A 16,569-nucleotide genomic window follows, 5' to 3' on the forward strand; every position below is an offset into this window, starting at 1 on the left:
TTAAATTAAGAACTTTATTCTAAATACCAAACAACCCAAAACACACTCTGAGATTGCATAGAGCTCCTGCAGTTGCATCCTGGTGATGGCAGTGACAGTGAGCAAACGAAGCAGGAAGAGCCTGGTGAAGATGCCCCACAGCTGAACATACTGCTGGCAACTCTTTGCGCCTTCATTTGTGGTGTCCCTCCAGCAGGGAAAAGGGAGGAGGAAGCAGCCCCTCCGGAGGCTGCCCTAAGAGTTCTCTTTTCGACTTTGTGGGTTCAACACAGGAAGGGCAGTCAACAACTGATGTGCACCTGGCCCGGCTGAGGAAGTTGGGAGGTGTGTGGCTGCTCTCCTGGTGCTTGTCAGCTTGCTTTTCCCCTCAGGGGGAGCACACACCTCTCCCAAGAATAGCCTGCAAGGCAGGGGAGGGAGAAGCAGGCTTGGCGTTGGAGCTTGCTTTTGCTATGCCACACAACTAGCCAACAAGAAAAGCCAGCCAGCTACAGACGTGCTGAGCAGGGTAGATCAGAGCACCCATCAGGTGTTTTCCAATACCTATTGTTAAAGCTGGAGGGGGGGATTGTGACACCCCAGAAGTAGGACCAAGTCCCCACCACGGCCTTGAGCTGAAGTCAGGAGGATGAGCCTGACCGTTCCCCTACACCGTGAGCACAAACGCGACCTAGCCCTAAAACCCCAATCCTCCCTCTTTTGAGAAATCAACTATGGTTGTACCTTGGAAGTCGAATGGAATCCGTTCTGGAAGTCCGTTCAGAAACCAAAGCACGGCTTCTGATTGGCTGCAGGAAGTTCCTGCAGCCAATCAGAAGCCATGGAAGCCCCGTTCAGGTTCCAAAGAACATTTGCAAACTAGAACACTCACTTCCAGGTTTGCGGTGTCCGGGATCCAAGGTACGACTGTATTAAATGCATGCTTCAATGAAATACCATTCTTTGATGAATGAACTCTGCATTTTCAAAGAATGGGTAACGACTGACCAATCAAAATTGTTTGCAAAACAGTGGAGTGTGCAATCGTCAGGGAATCACTGCAATGCTTAGGCAGGGAAGGCAGCTCAGCCTTTTGCATGGTAGACTGAGAACCCTCCCGCCGGGCAGACAACGGACGGAGGTTCATAAAATGTAATCATTCTGGTTTCAATTGCCTAGAAGTGTTACACTGTATGTTTTGAACTTGGCTGAAGGGGGGGGGGGAGATACAAAATCTTCAGAAATTCATATAGAATCAATGCCTTAACCTTAATCAATTATACTTGGATCATAGTCTGGGCAGATTATAAGACTGCATGCTAAGGAAAGAAAGGAGGCTGTTCACAAGAGATTCCGCCGCTGGGGGTGGGGCCTGAAAAGCAGCTTCTCTCCCTCCCCCATGTCCTGGTGAAGAACCGGCACTCGTGCAGAGCTCACTTGAAGGATCCCTCTCGCACATTCCCAGGGGAAGACAGACGCCACCAGCTCCCAGAGACCCCTCTGCTCTTCATAACGCTTATATACCTTGATTTGGTATTTTAAAATGCTGCAGCTTGGCAGGAATGGGCCATCAATACATGCCAGACGAAGGGCCCCAAAGGCTCAGAGAGGCTGTGCAGGGCAGGCAACTTGGGATCCGGGCAGGTGCTGATCCCAAATGCAGGCATTTCTCCCCACCCTCTTTGCAGAGGAGCCTGAAGTCCAAAGGAGGTTTCCACAGATGGTGGGCCAGCAGAACAGGCTAAACTCCCCCAGGGCCAAGGGGGAGCTTCGCAAGCAATCAGGATGGCTTGAGGAAGCAAGCCGGTGGTGTTAGACTTGTTTATTTAGGGTCAGTGCTGCACAGGACAGACAACACCCCTGCCCAGAGGCTCACAATCTCAGCCAGCCAACTAGGGGACGGGGGTGGGTGCCCTGGAGATGCAGCTCACTGGGACCAAGTGGGATACAGGTCCATGTCACTTCACCATGACGTTGTCAGAATAGGGCCGGTGGGGGCGGGGCTGGGGGCTGGGAGCTGGAGTGCAACCAGCATCTGGAGAGCTGCTTTAAAGAACAGAACATTCACTACAAGTTCTTCTCATGGGAAAATGCAGTCAAAGGAAACTACACTTTTACTTAAAACATCAAAATTAAACTGCAAACGGCAAGCCAGACAGTGACTCTGATGTGGTAAGGCTTACATGCAATTCCACACAGCCTGCACTTTTGTGGAAAGGTTAAGCTTCTTTCAACGGCCCCCTCCCCATTTTATCTCTCTTAAATGACTACACACACGTCTTTCTTGTAAGGGTACAAAGAGCCTAATGTTTTAAGACGGCCCTGGAATGCAATACTATAACTTTCAATGTGTTGTTCAGATGTCACATAGTAAACAAGCCACCTTAAAACAGATCCATAGAGTCATATGGAGCTGGGTCAACACACTGAATTTAGATCAAAATTAGAAAATGAAAAGCTAAAGCAGGATTGTCTCTCTACTCAAGTCTGGAGAGAGGGGACAAGCCAGACCCCCGACTCTTTTCTCCCCTGCCTTCATCCATCTGCCAGGACCCCACCGCTTGGGGCCTCCAGCACAAAGGCTGGTCTTCCATCCACAACCACTTACAGGTGGCTGCTCTGGCTCCTCACCAGGCCACCCTATCGCTCTGGACAGGAAGAAAGAGGGAGACGGGTGCCAGTGATGCTTCCAGCAAAGCTGACTTCAACTTTGGGAAAGTGTGGCAAGCCCCTGGGGTGCCTCAGCTGACAAGGGGCAGGCAGCTCAATGGAAATTCAGGGTGAAAGAGCCCACAAGACAACACTCCACAGCCAAGCCCACAAGCAGAGAATGTTGCACAGCCTGGCAGGGCTGGAGCCCCATTTCCAGGCTCAGAACAGCCCCCACATAGCAGCAGGGAAGCTCTGGGAAGCATGGAGGGAATGCAGAGCCCCGTTTCTCCTTCTTTTTGCTCCTGGCTGCATTAATGCCTCTCTGCCTCTCTGCCTCTTTCTCCCCCTCCAGCAACAAGATACAGACTAGCAAGATTAACAACCAAGAAGAAATATTCTACAAAAAGAAGCCTATTAATCAATCAATCCCTTTTTTTCTTCAAAATACCTTGTCAATTGTCAAGCAGTTCAGTGTAAGGGTTCATCTATTCTAGTCGTAAAGTTTGGCACATCAATGCCAAAGCCCTTCTACCAGGCATGTGGCGACTTTAAGTCCTAGAAGGTCCTGCCAAATAGAATAGGAGAAAGCAAAGTGACTGGTTGTTTCAAAACCATAAAGAGGAGCAACACGGATGTGCCAAAGTCACCTGCATTGTACGTCATGTGATCCTGCTGTTTATGCATGAAGCCGTCTTCTCTGTGGCTGCCAGGCACAAGAATAAGCCAGCTCAGCAGAGTTTTCCATCTGCCTAAGAAAAAAGTCTCGCCGGCTCCCACCACACTTGCCAACACTAAGTGGGAGCCGACCTGCTCCTCAGTTACTTGAGTCACAACTGCAGGTGTGCAGCAATGCAGTGAATACAAAGGTGTGGCTTCAGGATCAGCTACAGTCCTGAGCAGACTTCTTCTAGGCTGTGTGCAGTTTTCTCAAGTGGGTCGCTAGGATCAGGTGCTGTAGGAAAGAGAAAAAAAGAAACAGGGCATTTCTCACCAGCTGCAGTTTACATCACAAAAGATTGTGCGTCTGTGGGGCAAGCGTTCACCCTCACAGGAGCAGAGCCCAGACGGTCAGATTCCTGCATGCAGCATCTTTCTTCTTCATCTGAACAGGATGAAACTCCAAATGGTCAACCTGAGTCCATCAAAGTGTGTGCACAACGCCCAAACACATGGATCATCTCCACTAGCTGCAGAAGCCAAGAGTCCTCTTAGCCACCAGTGATTGGTTCTGAAATGAGGAACAGCAATTGCTTGGCCTGCATAAACACCCCTCAACCAGATTTATGGGCAGCTCTGCAAGGGTCCCAACCCCCAATGTCCGTCACCCCCAATGTCCATCACGCGGGCCTTTTAGACCACCCTCATGCTTCAACCACCTTCCAGGTCACAAAAGCTGCTCTCCCGGACTACCAGGTGAGCTTCTCTTTACAAGCCTGAAGCCACCTGGGAAATAAATCCAACTTGGGCAACCAACCTCATGGTCAGGATACTGCATCTGCCACACAGAATCCCGGCAAGAACTGGACCAGCCCCAAGTCTAGCACCATTTTTGAACAGGCTGGCCAGGGAGGTACATCTACCCTAGAGAAGACTAAGCAGGAAGGCACACATATTGTACATATATAAACACACACACACACACACACACACACACACAACCCACAGCTGTCAAGCAGGTGGCTGAAGAGACAAAAGGGAAGGGAGCAGCATCTTCGACTAACAGCAGTGCACCAGGTGACCGGGCAGAGGAGAGATCAGCCACTCACAGATCAACCAGTTGTGCCAAAGCAATGCCATTTTTGACTTGGTTCTCAAGGCTAAAATAACCTCAGCAAAGATCTCTGAAGATGAAGAGAAAGACACAGGGATTTGGGACATCATGTGTGCCTTCTCCTCCCTGCCCAGTCCCAATGTTTTTGTAGCCGACTGATGAGGATTTGCGACCCCAAGTGTCTCTCCTGGCCTCCTTCCTGACATCTTAGTCACACAGCAGGTGTACAGCTCTTTAGACAACTGAGCAGGGAGCTCCACACTACACTTACCAGCTTAGCCCGATACTCCCCAAACACTCCCCACACCATTCCTACAGGACTTGGGGGAAAGAGAGGGACAAGGGGAGAAAATGCACCTTTTTCCTATCACTGGAGCCTCATAGAGAGGTAGGAAATCCAATTCTTAAAAATAAAAACCTGGAGGCCTCCAACTCAGACCCCATTTCAGAGGAAAGAGTCTTTTAAAAAGTCATGGTACGCAGTTAGTGGCTTAAACCCCGCAGTGGCTTCAGCCCCACACCCAGCCCTCCATTCAAAGTCAGCAAGCGAGCAACTGAGAGCAGGCAACTCAACCCAGACTTGCCCCCCTGCTTGGAGAAAAGATGAACAGCTGCCAAAGCGTCTACAGGCCTGCATGTTAGAGGGAAGCCCTTCATTGGGCTCTGCAGTGGTGGGAAGGGCAAAGACGGAGCCCTGGTCATGCAACTGGAGGTCGTAGGAGACCAAGTAGAAGCCACAGGGAGCTGAGCGGAAGGAGCCCAACTCACAAGCACCCCAGGGCCTTGCTGGGGGAGAAGACCAGGAGCCTGGGCAGCCTGAACCTCCTGCACTGAGGCCACCCATTCCAGCATGAAGGAGACAAACACAGATGGACCCGCCCCAAGACCCAGCTGAAAGGCCTGCAACCCCTCCTCAACTGAATCAAGATCCAAGGCCTGCTCTTGTCCAAATACTGTGCTGAAAAGAGAGATGAAGTATCCTACAGGGATTTCTAAGTGACTCAGGCTCACAGGAAGTTCAGAAATGCGATGTTTCAGCTTCCTTTGCTCTGTGAACTGCACAGCTTCACAAGAAAGGTCATCCGCAGAATTACGGCCAGCAGCTAACCAGCACGTCGTCCTCGGGGTTCTGGTGGGAAGATTCATTAGGCCTTGATTTGATTCTCATCTGCTTTATTCCTACTACTCTGAATGCCATGGCTAACATATTATTCAACTGTCCCAATCTGTCAGGAAGAAGACAACAGTAAAAAAAAAAACAACTCACCTCAGTCAAGAAATAGGCACATAACGTGTTTCAGACGGGCAGGCACTGCTTCAGTGCACTTGCAAAAAGATAAAATTATGCAATTTGCTTCCAGAGGTTGAAGTGATGGCAGAACCCCCTGCAGGATCCAGTCCAAGGCCTGTCTAGGGCAGAACTCTGTTCTCAAAGGGGCCAACCAGTTGCCCCTAAGGGATGCCTGCAAGCAGGACATGAGTGCAACGCACCAGGGAACACCAGCCGCTGGTTGGGAGAGGCCTGCTGCCTCCGGCAGAGGCGGCAGAAGCACAGCCACAGTGGTCGGTCACTGGGGGACCCTGATCTGCCAAGCTTTTCTCTAATCCTCTTTTAATGCCACCCAAGTTGGCGCCCATCTCTGCCTCCTGTGGGAGGGAATGCCATAACTTGACTCTGCGCTGTGTGAAAGATGTTCTTTAGTCCCAATTTTATACCTCTATCATGTTTCCTGTTGCTTGTCTTTCCTCTGAACTAAAAATATTGTCACCTTTCCTCACTGGTTCGTTGTTTCACCCCCTTGTCCTTATCTCAACTTCTTCCAGCTCTACAATATTCTTTTTGAGGCGACATTCCAAACTGCACCACAAATTTGTGCAACGACATAACAATTTTGGCAGTTTTATTCTTAATCCCTTTCCTAACAATCCCTAGCCCAGGTGTATGCAAACTCCAGCCCTCTAGATGTTTGGGACCACAATTCCCATCATCCCTAGCTAACAGAACCAGTGGTCAGGGATGATGGGAATTGTATTCCAAACATTTGAAGGGCTGGAATTTGCCTATTCCTGCCCTAGCCTTTCTCAACATCTTCAACAAGGTCTCCACTGGAACCCAAGGTCTCCTTCTTGGTCATTTGCCACCGATCCCAGGAGCACTGATGCAAATTTTAGATTTCTTGCCCCTTTTACACATTTTACACTTACTCATGAGTCACTCCACGCCAAATCACCTGATTTTAATTCTCGACCATGCTCTCATGACTCAGATTTTCTTCAGAAAAAAAAAAATATGTGTAGATACCTATGAGATAACCTCAAATTATTTTTTAAAGATTTTTTGGTCCAAAATTGGGCGCAGGAGACCATTCAAAGTGAATAATTATTTAATAACAAAATTGGTCTATAATTCTTCACACTCAATAAATCTGTGCCTTGTTTTGGAATCAAAGTAATATAGGCTTCTTTCCATGTCTTTGGGATCAGTCCTTTTGTCAATATATTGTTCATAACTTCTCTTAACGGGGCTATCAGTTGTTCACCTAATATTTTATAATACTTTACTGTAAATCCGTCTGGTCCAGGTGCCTTCCCAATCTTTCCCTGTTTAATTGCTGTTTGAACTTCCGTAGTTATTAGTGAGTTCAATTGATTTTGCTTTTCCTGCAGGATCTAATAAAAACAAACTAAGTCTCAGAGCCCTTGTTCATTTTATTGTGTAAAGCACTTCTGAAATGATATGGTCAATGCTATTTTGTTTCCCATAAATGTAGTATGGTCATTGATGCTGTTTTAACCACTGTATGCAATATGACCTTTCTGAATCGGCAAGAAAAAATGTATTTATTTTTGTACTTTAAAAACATCCAACAAGTTTCTTGTGAATGAAACCAAAGGATTTAGGCAAGAAGTATCAGACTTGCGGGATTCTCTTCTCCCCCGGCAGTTTCAAGGATCAAAGAAAAAGCAAGAAATTCTTTTTTTGTGGTTTTAATTCAGCAAATACGGAGCCCGGCAAGCAGCTCCATCTAAACACCATTGTGACATTGCTCACTCTGAGCCTCTCCCCCTCCTTCCCCAGCAACAGCCAGTAGGTTTTAAATTGGAAAATACAGATTTGTTAGATCTTGAAGGACATGACAACAGATTTGGATGCCATGCGTACCTGTGGAATTATAAAGGGAAAGTGCATATTCTGTAATCACATAATCAGGAGATCACTTTTAAAAGTATGGGAAAGATATTAAGATTTATTAGAACAAAAGACTCTGTGCTAGTTGTCACCAACGGAAGCAACATCAAATTTTTAAAAACGTATAGAGATCTTTTAATAGAAATAGAAGAGAAATTAAAATTGAAAGATTTTGAAGAGATTCGAGATGTTAATGATTGGTTGCAATATTTTCAAGTAAATGAGGTTTTTAAATAAGATAAAAAGAAATGATTTAGCTTCTTGAAAACGCTGACATTTTGGATTTAGAAGGTTTTAACAATGTATTTGGATGGCATGCATATTTATCGTATGATAAGGTCAAAGCACATAAAGCATTTAAAAATCATATTGTCAGGAAAGCATTGTTTAATGTTTGGATAAGATATAAGGACTTATTGGAAAATTAAACCCCAAGGTGGCTGTCACCGATTGAAGCGAAAGCTCTGCAAAAGCTCAATATGGAGGTCAAATGGCCGAAATATTGGGAAATTTTGGAACAAGATGGAGATAGATTGAAATTGCAGAGTTTTGAAAAACTAAAAAACAAAGCGCGTGATTGGCTTCATTATTATCAGATAATGGAGGCATACAATTTGGACAAAAATATCGGCTTCCAGGTGGAAAAATCAAAACTGGAAACAGAATTGTTAGAACCCAAAACTAAGACTTTGTCAAAGATGTATAACTTGCTGTTGAAATGGAATATTCAGGATGAAATGGTGAAATCTGCAATGATCAAATGGGCACAAGACATTGGACATAACATAATGATGGCTGACTGGGAACAGTTATGGAACACAGGTATGAAGTTTACGGCATGTAATGCCTTAAGAGAGAATATTATGAAAATGATATACAGGTGGTACATAACCCCAGTCAAGCTTGCAAAAATCTATCATTTGCCCGATAATAAATGTTGGAAATGTAAAGAAACTGAAGGTACATTCTTTCACCTTTGGTGGACGTGCCCAAGGATTAAGGCTTTCTGGGAAATGATATATAATGAACTGAAAAAGGTATTTAAATATAACTTCTTGAAGAAACCAGAGGCCTTTCTCCTGGGCATAGTCGGCCAATCGGTGTTAAAGAAGGACAGAACTTTCTTTATGTATGCTACAACAGCAGCAAGAATACTTATTGCAAAGTATTGGAAGACACAAGATTTACCCACCCGGGAAGAATGGCAGATGAAAGTGATGGACTATATGGAACTGGCGGAAATGACTGGCAGAATCCGAGACCAGGGAGAAGAGTCGGTGGAAGAAGATTGGAAGAAAATTAAAGATTATTTACAGAAATATTGAAAAATTAATGAATGTTAGAATGATGTTTGAAGTTAAGTGGTTTCTAGCTGTAATGATATAAAAGAATATGGAAAATTAGATCTCTAAATAGGTAAAAATTTAATGTTACAATATATTAAGATTAAAGATCAGGATAATAAGGAGGGAAAGAAATTGCTGAATTAATTGAATTGGAACACAAAAAGGGAGGTATGAGGAGGTCAGGGAAACAAGGATATGAATGTAAGATATGGAAAGATTCATTTTTTTATTTTTATTTTTTCCCCTTTTTTCTGTAAGTGTACTTACTTTTTTATTCTGTATTTTTATTTTTGTCTTTTACTTTTGTATTTCTTGTTTTTATGTAATTCCTTTCTCTGAAACTTTAATAAATATTTTACAAAATAAAATAAAATAAAAGATTTAGCTATATCTAGATTTTAAAGAGAAATTGTAGAGGATAACACTTAAATACTGAAGAAAATGTATAATTTATTGTTAGAATGGGAAACCAAAGATGAAGTTAAATGTGTAATGATTAAATGGGCACAAGATTTAGGACACAATATGCAAAGGAAAGATTGGGAAAAATTATGGAAAGTTGATTTAAAATTTATTGCTTGTACAACTCTGAAAGAGAATTATATGAAAATAATGTACCGATGGTATTTAACTCCAGTTAAGCTTGCAAAAAATGTATAAAACTAGTTCCAATAAATGTTGGAAGTGTAAAGAGAAAGAAACTACGTTTTTTCAAATATAGTGCAATTGTAATTACGAAATAAAATTTGGTATAAAAACGTCAAGTACATTGAAGTATAAGATCATAAAAATAAGACAAAAATTAAGCAGAAGTAATAAATATTTAAAGAACCAGGGAAGTCATGGGGTGGGTTTTTTTTCTTTTTTGTTTATATGACAAATGTTGTATTGTGTTATTTGGTTGAATATTAAATTGTAAAATCCAATCTATCGTCAAATATACATATACATGCGCACGCACACACATACAGCCTCATTACCATATTACATGTATGGGAAACAAAACAGATTTGACCATATCATTGCAGAAGTGTTTTACACAATAAAATGAACAAAGGCTCTGAGACGTATTTTGTTTTTATTAAGTAATCAAAAAACTTAATTTTTAAAATATATCAGATGACATTGTAACATAAGAGGGTACAATTTTAACTATTCTCACGAATGTGTGAGTTATTTCAGGCTCAAAGAGACCTTAAACCTGTACAAAAAAGTGTAAAAAATTTACTTCAAAATCAATTTATTTTATAACCACAAAACACCCTCATTTTCAAAACATACAAAGTACATGCTTAGCCCATTCTACAACAAAAGTGTGAAACACATGTTAGTTGTGGTTTGCATGCTATGGCTTATCAAACCCACCAGAAATAAACTGACAAAAATTCACTTTGAATGGTTGGTGACCCTTTTCTGTGGCACTTAATACCATTTTAATACCTTATCTTGAAAGAGACCACAAGTACCTTTATTTTGATATCAAAATAAGCCCAATCGGTTGAAAAATGAGCGAAACAGGAGGTTTTCCCTAAACTGACGCAGAAACTGCATTAGCCTAAATCGCACAAAAATCGAAATTTTCAAAAAAAAATCGTCTGCGCCCAATTTTGGACCAAAAAATCTTTTAAAATTATTTGAGATTATCTCATAGGTATCTACACATTTAAAAAATGAAGAAAATCTAAGCCGTGAGAGCACATGACACCAGGTGATTTGGCGTGGAATGAACCTCATATCAAACAGCATTTGCCATTTTGCCTGTTTGGAGAGGTCCTTTCAGATGTCTCACAGTAGAAAACAGCTACCATATCACCTGTGTCTTCTCTTCCCTGGGCTCCCTCAACCATTCCACAGCACACCTGGGCTCACTACTCTCTCCTAGAACTCACAGATCCTCCTCTATCGCCTGTCTCTGCCACAGTGCTGTTCTGCATGTGCTTATTCCAGGCATAGGCAAACTCAGCCCTCCAGATGTTTTGGGACTACAACTCCCATGATCCCTAGCTAACAGGACCAGTGGTCAGGGATGATGGGAACTGTAGTCCCAAAACATCTAGAGGGCCGAGTTTGCCTATGCCTGGCTTATTCCTTTCAAATCTCCCTTTGTTATCAATGCCTTTTCCAGCCCAGATGTCAAAGGTGTGTTTCTGCTAAAGGAGATACTTAGAACTAAAGAACTTGGAAACTGAAGTTCATATGTGTATCATGGGATACAAGAATATCTGGGTTGCATCTGGGAGGAGAATCTCAAAACCCAACTGTTCAGGCATCACTAACACTGCTACTTCCAAAGTGTCTTTGTGAATGAAGCCACTTGGCCAGCAACAGCAGAAGCCGACTAAAAATAAATAAATCAGTGCCACTAAGCAGCCTCTGAAATCTCCAAGAGAAGCATTCAATTTATTCATGTGAGGATGAAGGAAGGAGGATGGGTAAATGAGGCATGCAGAGGGAAGACCAAACCAGATCAGCAGCAGCTGAATAAGCCATTCTGCATGCAGAACGCTGTGTGAGGAGTGCAAACGCCAACCTCCAGGCCAGCTCAGCTGCTGCCCAATTCCCCCCCCTCTCTCTCTCACGCAGACACACACAGAGTCTGTCTGCTGACAAGGCAGTGCTGGCTGCTTGGGCTCCACCCAGCTGCACAAATCCTAGAAGGGCTTGCCTTCCAGTCACCTGGAAAAGGAGTGGAAAAACAAGAATGGCAACACACTGCCCATTTTTGTCTCTCCACAGTTCCTATTTCTACTTCAAGGAGAACGGCCCCTGCAGGCAAATAGGAACAAGTCCCTCCAATGGAAACAGAGCTGGCTGTTAAGGCTGGGCAATAACTGGTTTTCGAAATCGTGATATAATACCAGTTAAACATTGTAATATACTAATGTCTGAAATAAGGATGGAGCTATGTAGAGCCATTGGCTGGCTTCATGGATTTTCCCACATTGTGATTTTTGCTAGCACCTGCTCTTGTGATCGGCTGCCCCCTGGCAGGGGAGAGCTGAGCTGGCAGAGTGTAACAGGGGCTGCAGGAATCGAGAGAATCACAGAATCGGGAGAAACCGCAAGGGTCATTTACTGCAACACCCTGCAATGCAGGAATCTTGGCTAAGGCATCTATGACAGACGGCTATCCAACTTCTGCTTGAAAACTTCCAAGGAAGTGTGAGCTGGCTTCATGGTTTTTCCAACATTGTGATTTTTGTATAGTGCGCCAAACGTATTTGCTCACACACAGACTAGGGATAGGCAATGTATTGAAACATCATCAAAAATCAGTTTGAAGTCCACATTATGTCAACAAGTTTCATAATATTCAGCATGGCAATATATAGCGAATCACAATGTGTGTGAGTGTGCGCGCGCGCACACGCACTATGAAAAAAATTGCAACATGTAAAAAATGTGAAGCCAGTCATCCCTTCTCTCACGATTTCTTCTGTTCTATCAGTTGTGTCAGTTTCAGACCCCTAAGAAGCAGCACTTTCCAGGACGTTACCCTGTTCACCTCTACATAATTACATCCTTATTTCAGACATTGTGATGTGTTGGTATATCAGGATGTTTACCTGATGAACATCTCACCAAACACATATTGCCAGGTCAGAAATCATGAAACCGACAACACAATATAGACTTCAAGCTGATACTGTATATCATTTTGAAGACAATACCAGAGTTGTCAGGCAATGCAAAGCAAACCCTTGGCTGGAGATGGCCACGGCTGCCAAACCCCTAGAGCAGCTGCCTGGGGATTTCATCCTGGCACCTCAGAATCGGAAACCTAGTCTCAGCCCTGCAAACGCCCTCCACTCTGTGGCTCAGAGAGCGGACGCTAATGGGGAAGTGCTCTCTGACCGGCACCAACTGTAGGCACTTTGGGAGTGACTGGCTCACCAAGGTCTCCCGTGTCCCGCATCTCTTCATCACATTCATCGTCTTCATCCTCATCATCGCATTCATCGTCGTCATCTTCTTCATGGGCTGCGTCACCATGCAGCTCCTTCGCAATCAGCTGCCTGGCCAGCTTGATGTTCTTGCCTTCATTGTAGTGGATCTTCCTTTTCATCTCAAACTGCCTCTTCTTCTCTGCACGGAGAACAAACAGATTCAGTAGACCTACTCATCAGCCATTGTTTTTCGATTGCGATACCTCCTGCAACTTCACATTTTACACACTCTGCTAAAGCTGCAGCAGACCTTACCGCCACTGTCTGCTGCCATGAAGACCCTGAACGACAAGAACTGGGGTCCATTAAAAAAAATCAAAATCAAAATTTCAACAGGAAAGTTTTTAAAAAATCCTGCAGAGGCATTGCATTTGGCCAGGAAACAATGTACATAAATGTGTTCAACTGGAATTACTTACCACATTGCCTAGGGTGCATTTGCTAAGGGGAGTTACAGCCGACCTCATCCCAAAGGCTATGGGTGGGTAGGGAGGCAGCACAAACAGAACTTGTTCTTGGTCAGTCTAGAACTTCCAAAACATCTTCCCCTCCCAGCTTCTGCAGGGTGCTCAACTAGATTTTTTCCAGGTCCGCAATGGAGCAGAATTTCCACCTAAGCAGCCAAAATCCACCTGCACAAGTGTGTATGCACAGTCTGTGCAAGAACCACTCCAATGTCTGTTTTGTTGGGCCTTCGCACTGAGAAATCAGTGGCTTATTTTTCTGGTTAGTAAAGTCAAAGGAAGAAGCAAACAGACCAGCCTAAGCAGCTCCTAATCTCAGCCATTTTACTCTGGAGTCAGGCATAAGGGCAGGTAACTGGGAAGGCTTAAGGGTACAAAAAAAGAGATACCCAGCACAAATGCCAGCTATTCTCAAGAGCAGTTTTCAGAAAGCCGTGGTATGAACACAGAGAACTGCAGCGTATAATTGCAGAAAGAGGCAAGAACATGATCCCCAAACTGATCCGTCAAAGAGCAACCATTCTTTCCAACTTGTTCCCTGGCCCCTGCAGGTAGCCTTAAAGGAAAAGGCAGCTCATTCACCACCACAGCTCTTTCCCTCCCCTATGATGTTATGCAGTCAAAAGAACTGCTGACTTGGAAAAAGCTCTGTGTCTCACCAAGAGCCTGAAATTTAGAAATTTAGTTGGAAAGTTCAGGGGGAAGGAAAATATCCAAAATCATAACTGTCACCAAGCATCTTTATCATGCCATGGGGAGGTAGAGATCTAAGAAGTACGAACTTTTACCTGTTAACCCAACCCAACCCCACTTGTTAGAAGGTCCCCGCCATTACCTGACACTTAAGGGCTCTATTCCAGCTAAGTCATACTCAAAGAGGAGCCCCTCATTGCAAAGGGCTTAAGTCAATTAACAACACTGGTTTCAACGGGTCCCCTCCAAGTGTTGACAGTGGAATCCAACCCCCAGGAGTGCCTTCAAATCCAAGCATCTTTCTTTCACAGGTTATAACTATTATGTTAATGGGGTCCAAAGTCAAGAGTCTGTTCCTTGGGCTTCAATCCCACCTCCCAGCCCCAATCCCACCTCCCAGCCCCACTTGATGGCCACAGGCCATCAAATTACCATCCTCTGCCTCAGCTTTCCATCTATAGATAGGGATAAGAACCAAACCACAACAGCTGTGCAAATATGAAAAATAAAAACTATCTAGCCCTTTACACATTTCAGCTATTCCACAGGCACCATTTGGCTCTAACTGGCAAAGCAAGACCTACCACGTTCTTCAGGAGTTAACTCCGACTCATCCTCTTCTTCGTCGCTGCTCTCTTCCTGCTGAGCGAGGATCTTCGGCCCCTTGCCATGCGCTGCAGCTGCTAACCTACAGATTTATTGGGTTATTTATTTCATAATACTTTTAGCCCACTCTATTTCCCAAGATCACAGGACAGGTTACAGTAGTAACACACCCAAAGAAATAAGCAAGTTCAGGTAAAAATATAATTTTTAAATGTAGCATAAAACCTAACAATCCTCCCTGCACCCAGGAGCACTTACTTTTTTGCCAACACATCTGCAGTGATGCCTTCGTTGCATTCTGTATCGCTGCCTGCATCTTCGTCCTCTCCTGTCATGCTGCAAAGGTAAGACACAGAGAGGACATCAAGAGAACTTGCTGCTACAGCCTCACTTGAAGAAGCAGCACCAAGCTACCTGCGTGCCAGAAGAGATTCCTTTTAATGCCAGCTCTCCTTATTTCAAGTATTTTTGTGTAAATCAACTCCTGTGCTGAAGATACCAAAGGAATCTACAAAAATCAAGGTGATATCCAACTATGTCATATTCAGAGACCTATTAAATGCTGTAATTGGTCTCTTTAAACAGAGCAGAAGGGCTTTTCCCTTGATATATACTTTTTTTGAAAGATATAGTTCCAAATAATTTATAATTGGAGCTTGCACTGCCCAAAAGCCTATCATGCACACAAATGTGCACTAATTAATCAAAAGCTTGGCAGGGGGTTGGACTCGATGGCCCTTGTGGTCTCTTCCAACTCTATGATTCTATGATTCTAAGCAACCCCTGCAACACATAAAGCCTGCCACACCATGAAATCTTTTCACTCTAGGCTGCTGTTTAGCCTATCAAAAGTGCCTTTATCTGGCGAAGAGCACAAAGGCAACCTATCTTTTAATCATCATGACTGGCTTACCTATGGTAGGGAGTGCTTGGCTCATCTATCTTCATTAAGCCGTAGTCTTTGCCCGCTGGATGATAGGTAGCTAGGATGTTCATTTCATCCCACTTCTGGGACTTCTTACTAAAAGGACATGAGAAAGGAAAGAAATGGAATTAGAACGGAGAGAAACATTAGCACTTCTCTCTTTCAGAAACCCTATTCCCTCTCCCTAGAGAGCAGGGCAACTCACCCTTTGGATCTATCCAACCCCACCTTAAAGCCCCTGCTCAGTACAAAGCTCACTGGGTGGGTCTTGGGCTCTATAACCCCCCAACCCGACAGGGCTGTTGTAAGGACAAGATGACGAGGGAGAAAGGGCAAAGACCACCTTGAGGTCTTTGGAGAAAAGGTGGATGATAGTAATGCTAGTAAATTATTTATCCCCCGCCCATCTGGAATAAGAACAGATGATCGCTCTGATCCGAGGTCGCATACGCCCCCCCCCCCACTACTTGAAGGGCAGCCCCCAAACCAGGACCCCCCCCCCGGCAGCAACCAAAGGAAAGGAACCTGATCCCGGGCGGGAGCGTGGCCCTTCCCTCTGCGGCGCCCCGCCTCCCGCGCCCCGCCCCCTGGCCCGGCCTCGCACCCTTGGGCGTCGTCGTCGTAGGCGCCTCCGAGCGGGGCCTTGGCGGCGGCGGGCTTGGCCTTGGCGGTGGAGGCCTCTGCCAGGGCCGCCGCCACCAGGCCCGCGCCGCCGCCGCCGCCGCTGCCTCCGGAGGGGTTCTTGAGGATGCCCTTCACGGGGGGGCGGCCGCTGCTGGACGAGGACTTGGCCTCCATGGCGCCGGGAGGGGGGCCGGCGCTCCCCGCCCGACCACTCGCTCGCCCGCCCGTGGCCTCGCGCTCCCCTCGGCTCTCCTGCTGCCGCTGCTGCTGCTGCTGCTTCTCCTCAGGCGGCGGAGGCGGGACGGGAGGCCGCTCGGAGTCACGGCGCCGCCTCGCTCTGCGCACGCGCAACAGGCAGGCGATGCGCGACGC

At 45.2% G+C, this 16,569-nt stretch overlaps 1 protein-coding gene across 3 annotated transcripts; it reads right to left on the minus strand.

The window, feature by feature from the left end:
* On the minus strand, window positions 1-16,569 carry PPP1R2 (protein phosphatase 1 regulatory inhibitor subunit 2). Of its 3 annotated transcripts, none has more exons than XM_083504730.1 (6): window positions 16,178-16,569; window positions 15,562-15,669; window positions 14,907-14,984; window positions 14,627-14,730; window positions 12,833-13,024; window positions 1-3,583 (listed from the first exon to the last, which is right to left on the minus strand). In XM_083504730.1, exons 1-6 carry the CDS (start codon window positions 16,369-16,371, stop codon window positions 3,516-3,518), a joined length of 744 nt encoding a protein of 247 aa, XP_083360856.1. In that variant the 5' UTR covers window positions 16,372-16,569; the 3' UTR covers window positions 1-3,515. The 3 variants fall into 3 exon arrangements, with proteins under 3 accessions (XP_083360856.1, XP_083360857.1, XP_083360858.1); XM_083504731.1 differs by having other exon boundaries at window positions 14,630-14,730; window positions 16,178-16,540; XM_083504732.1 differs by lacking the exon at window positions 1-3,583 and adding an exon at window positions 5,559-5,628 and having other exon boundaries at window positions 16,178-16,551.

The sequence above is a fragment of the Podarcis liolepis genome (assembly GCF_965112155.1).
Source record: "Podarcis liolepis genome assembly, chromosome: 5".
Taxonomy (NCBI): domain Eukaryota; kingdom Metazoa; phylum Chordata; class Lepidosauria; order Squamata; family Lacertidae; genus Podarcis; species Podarcis liolepis.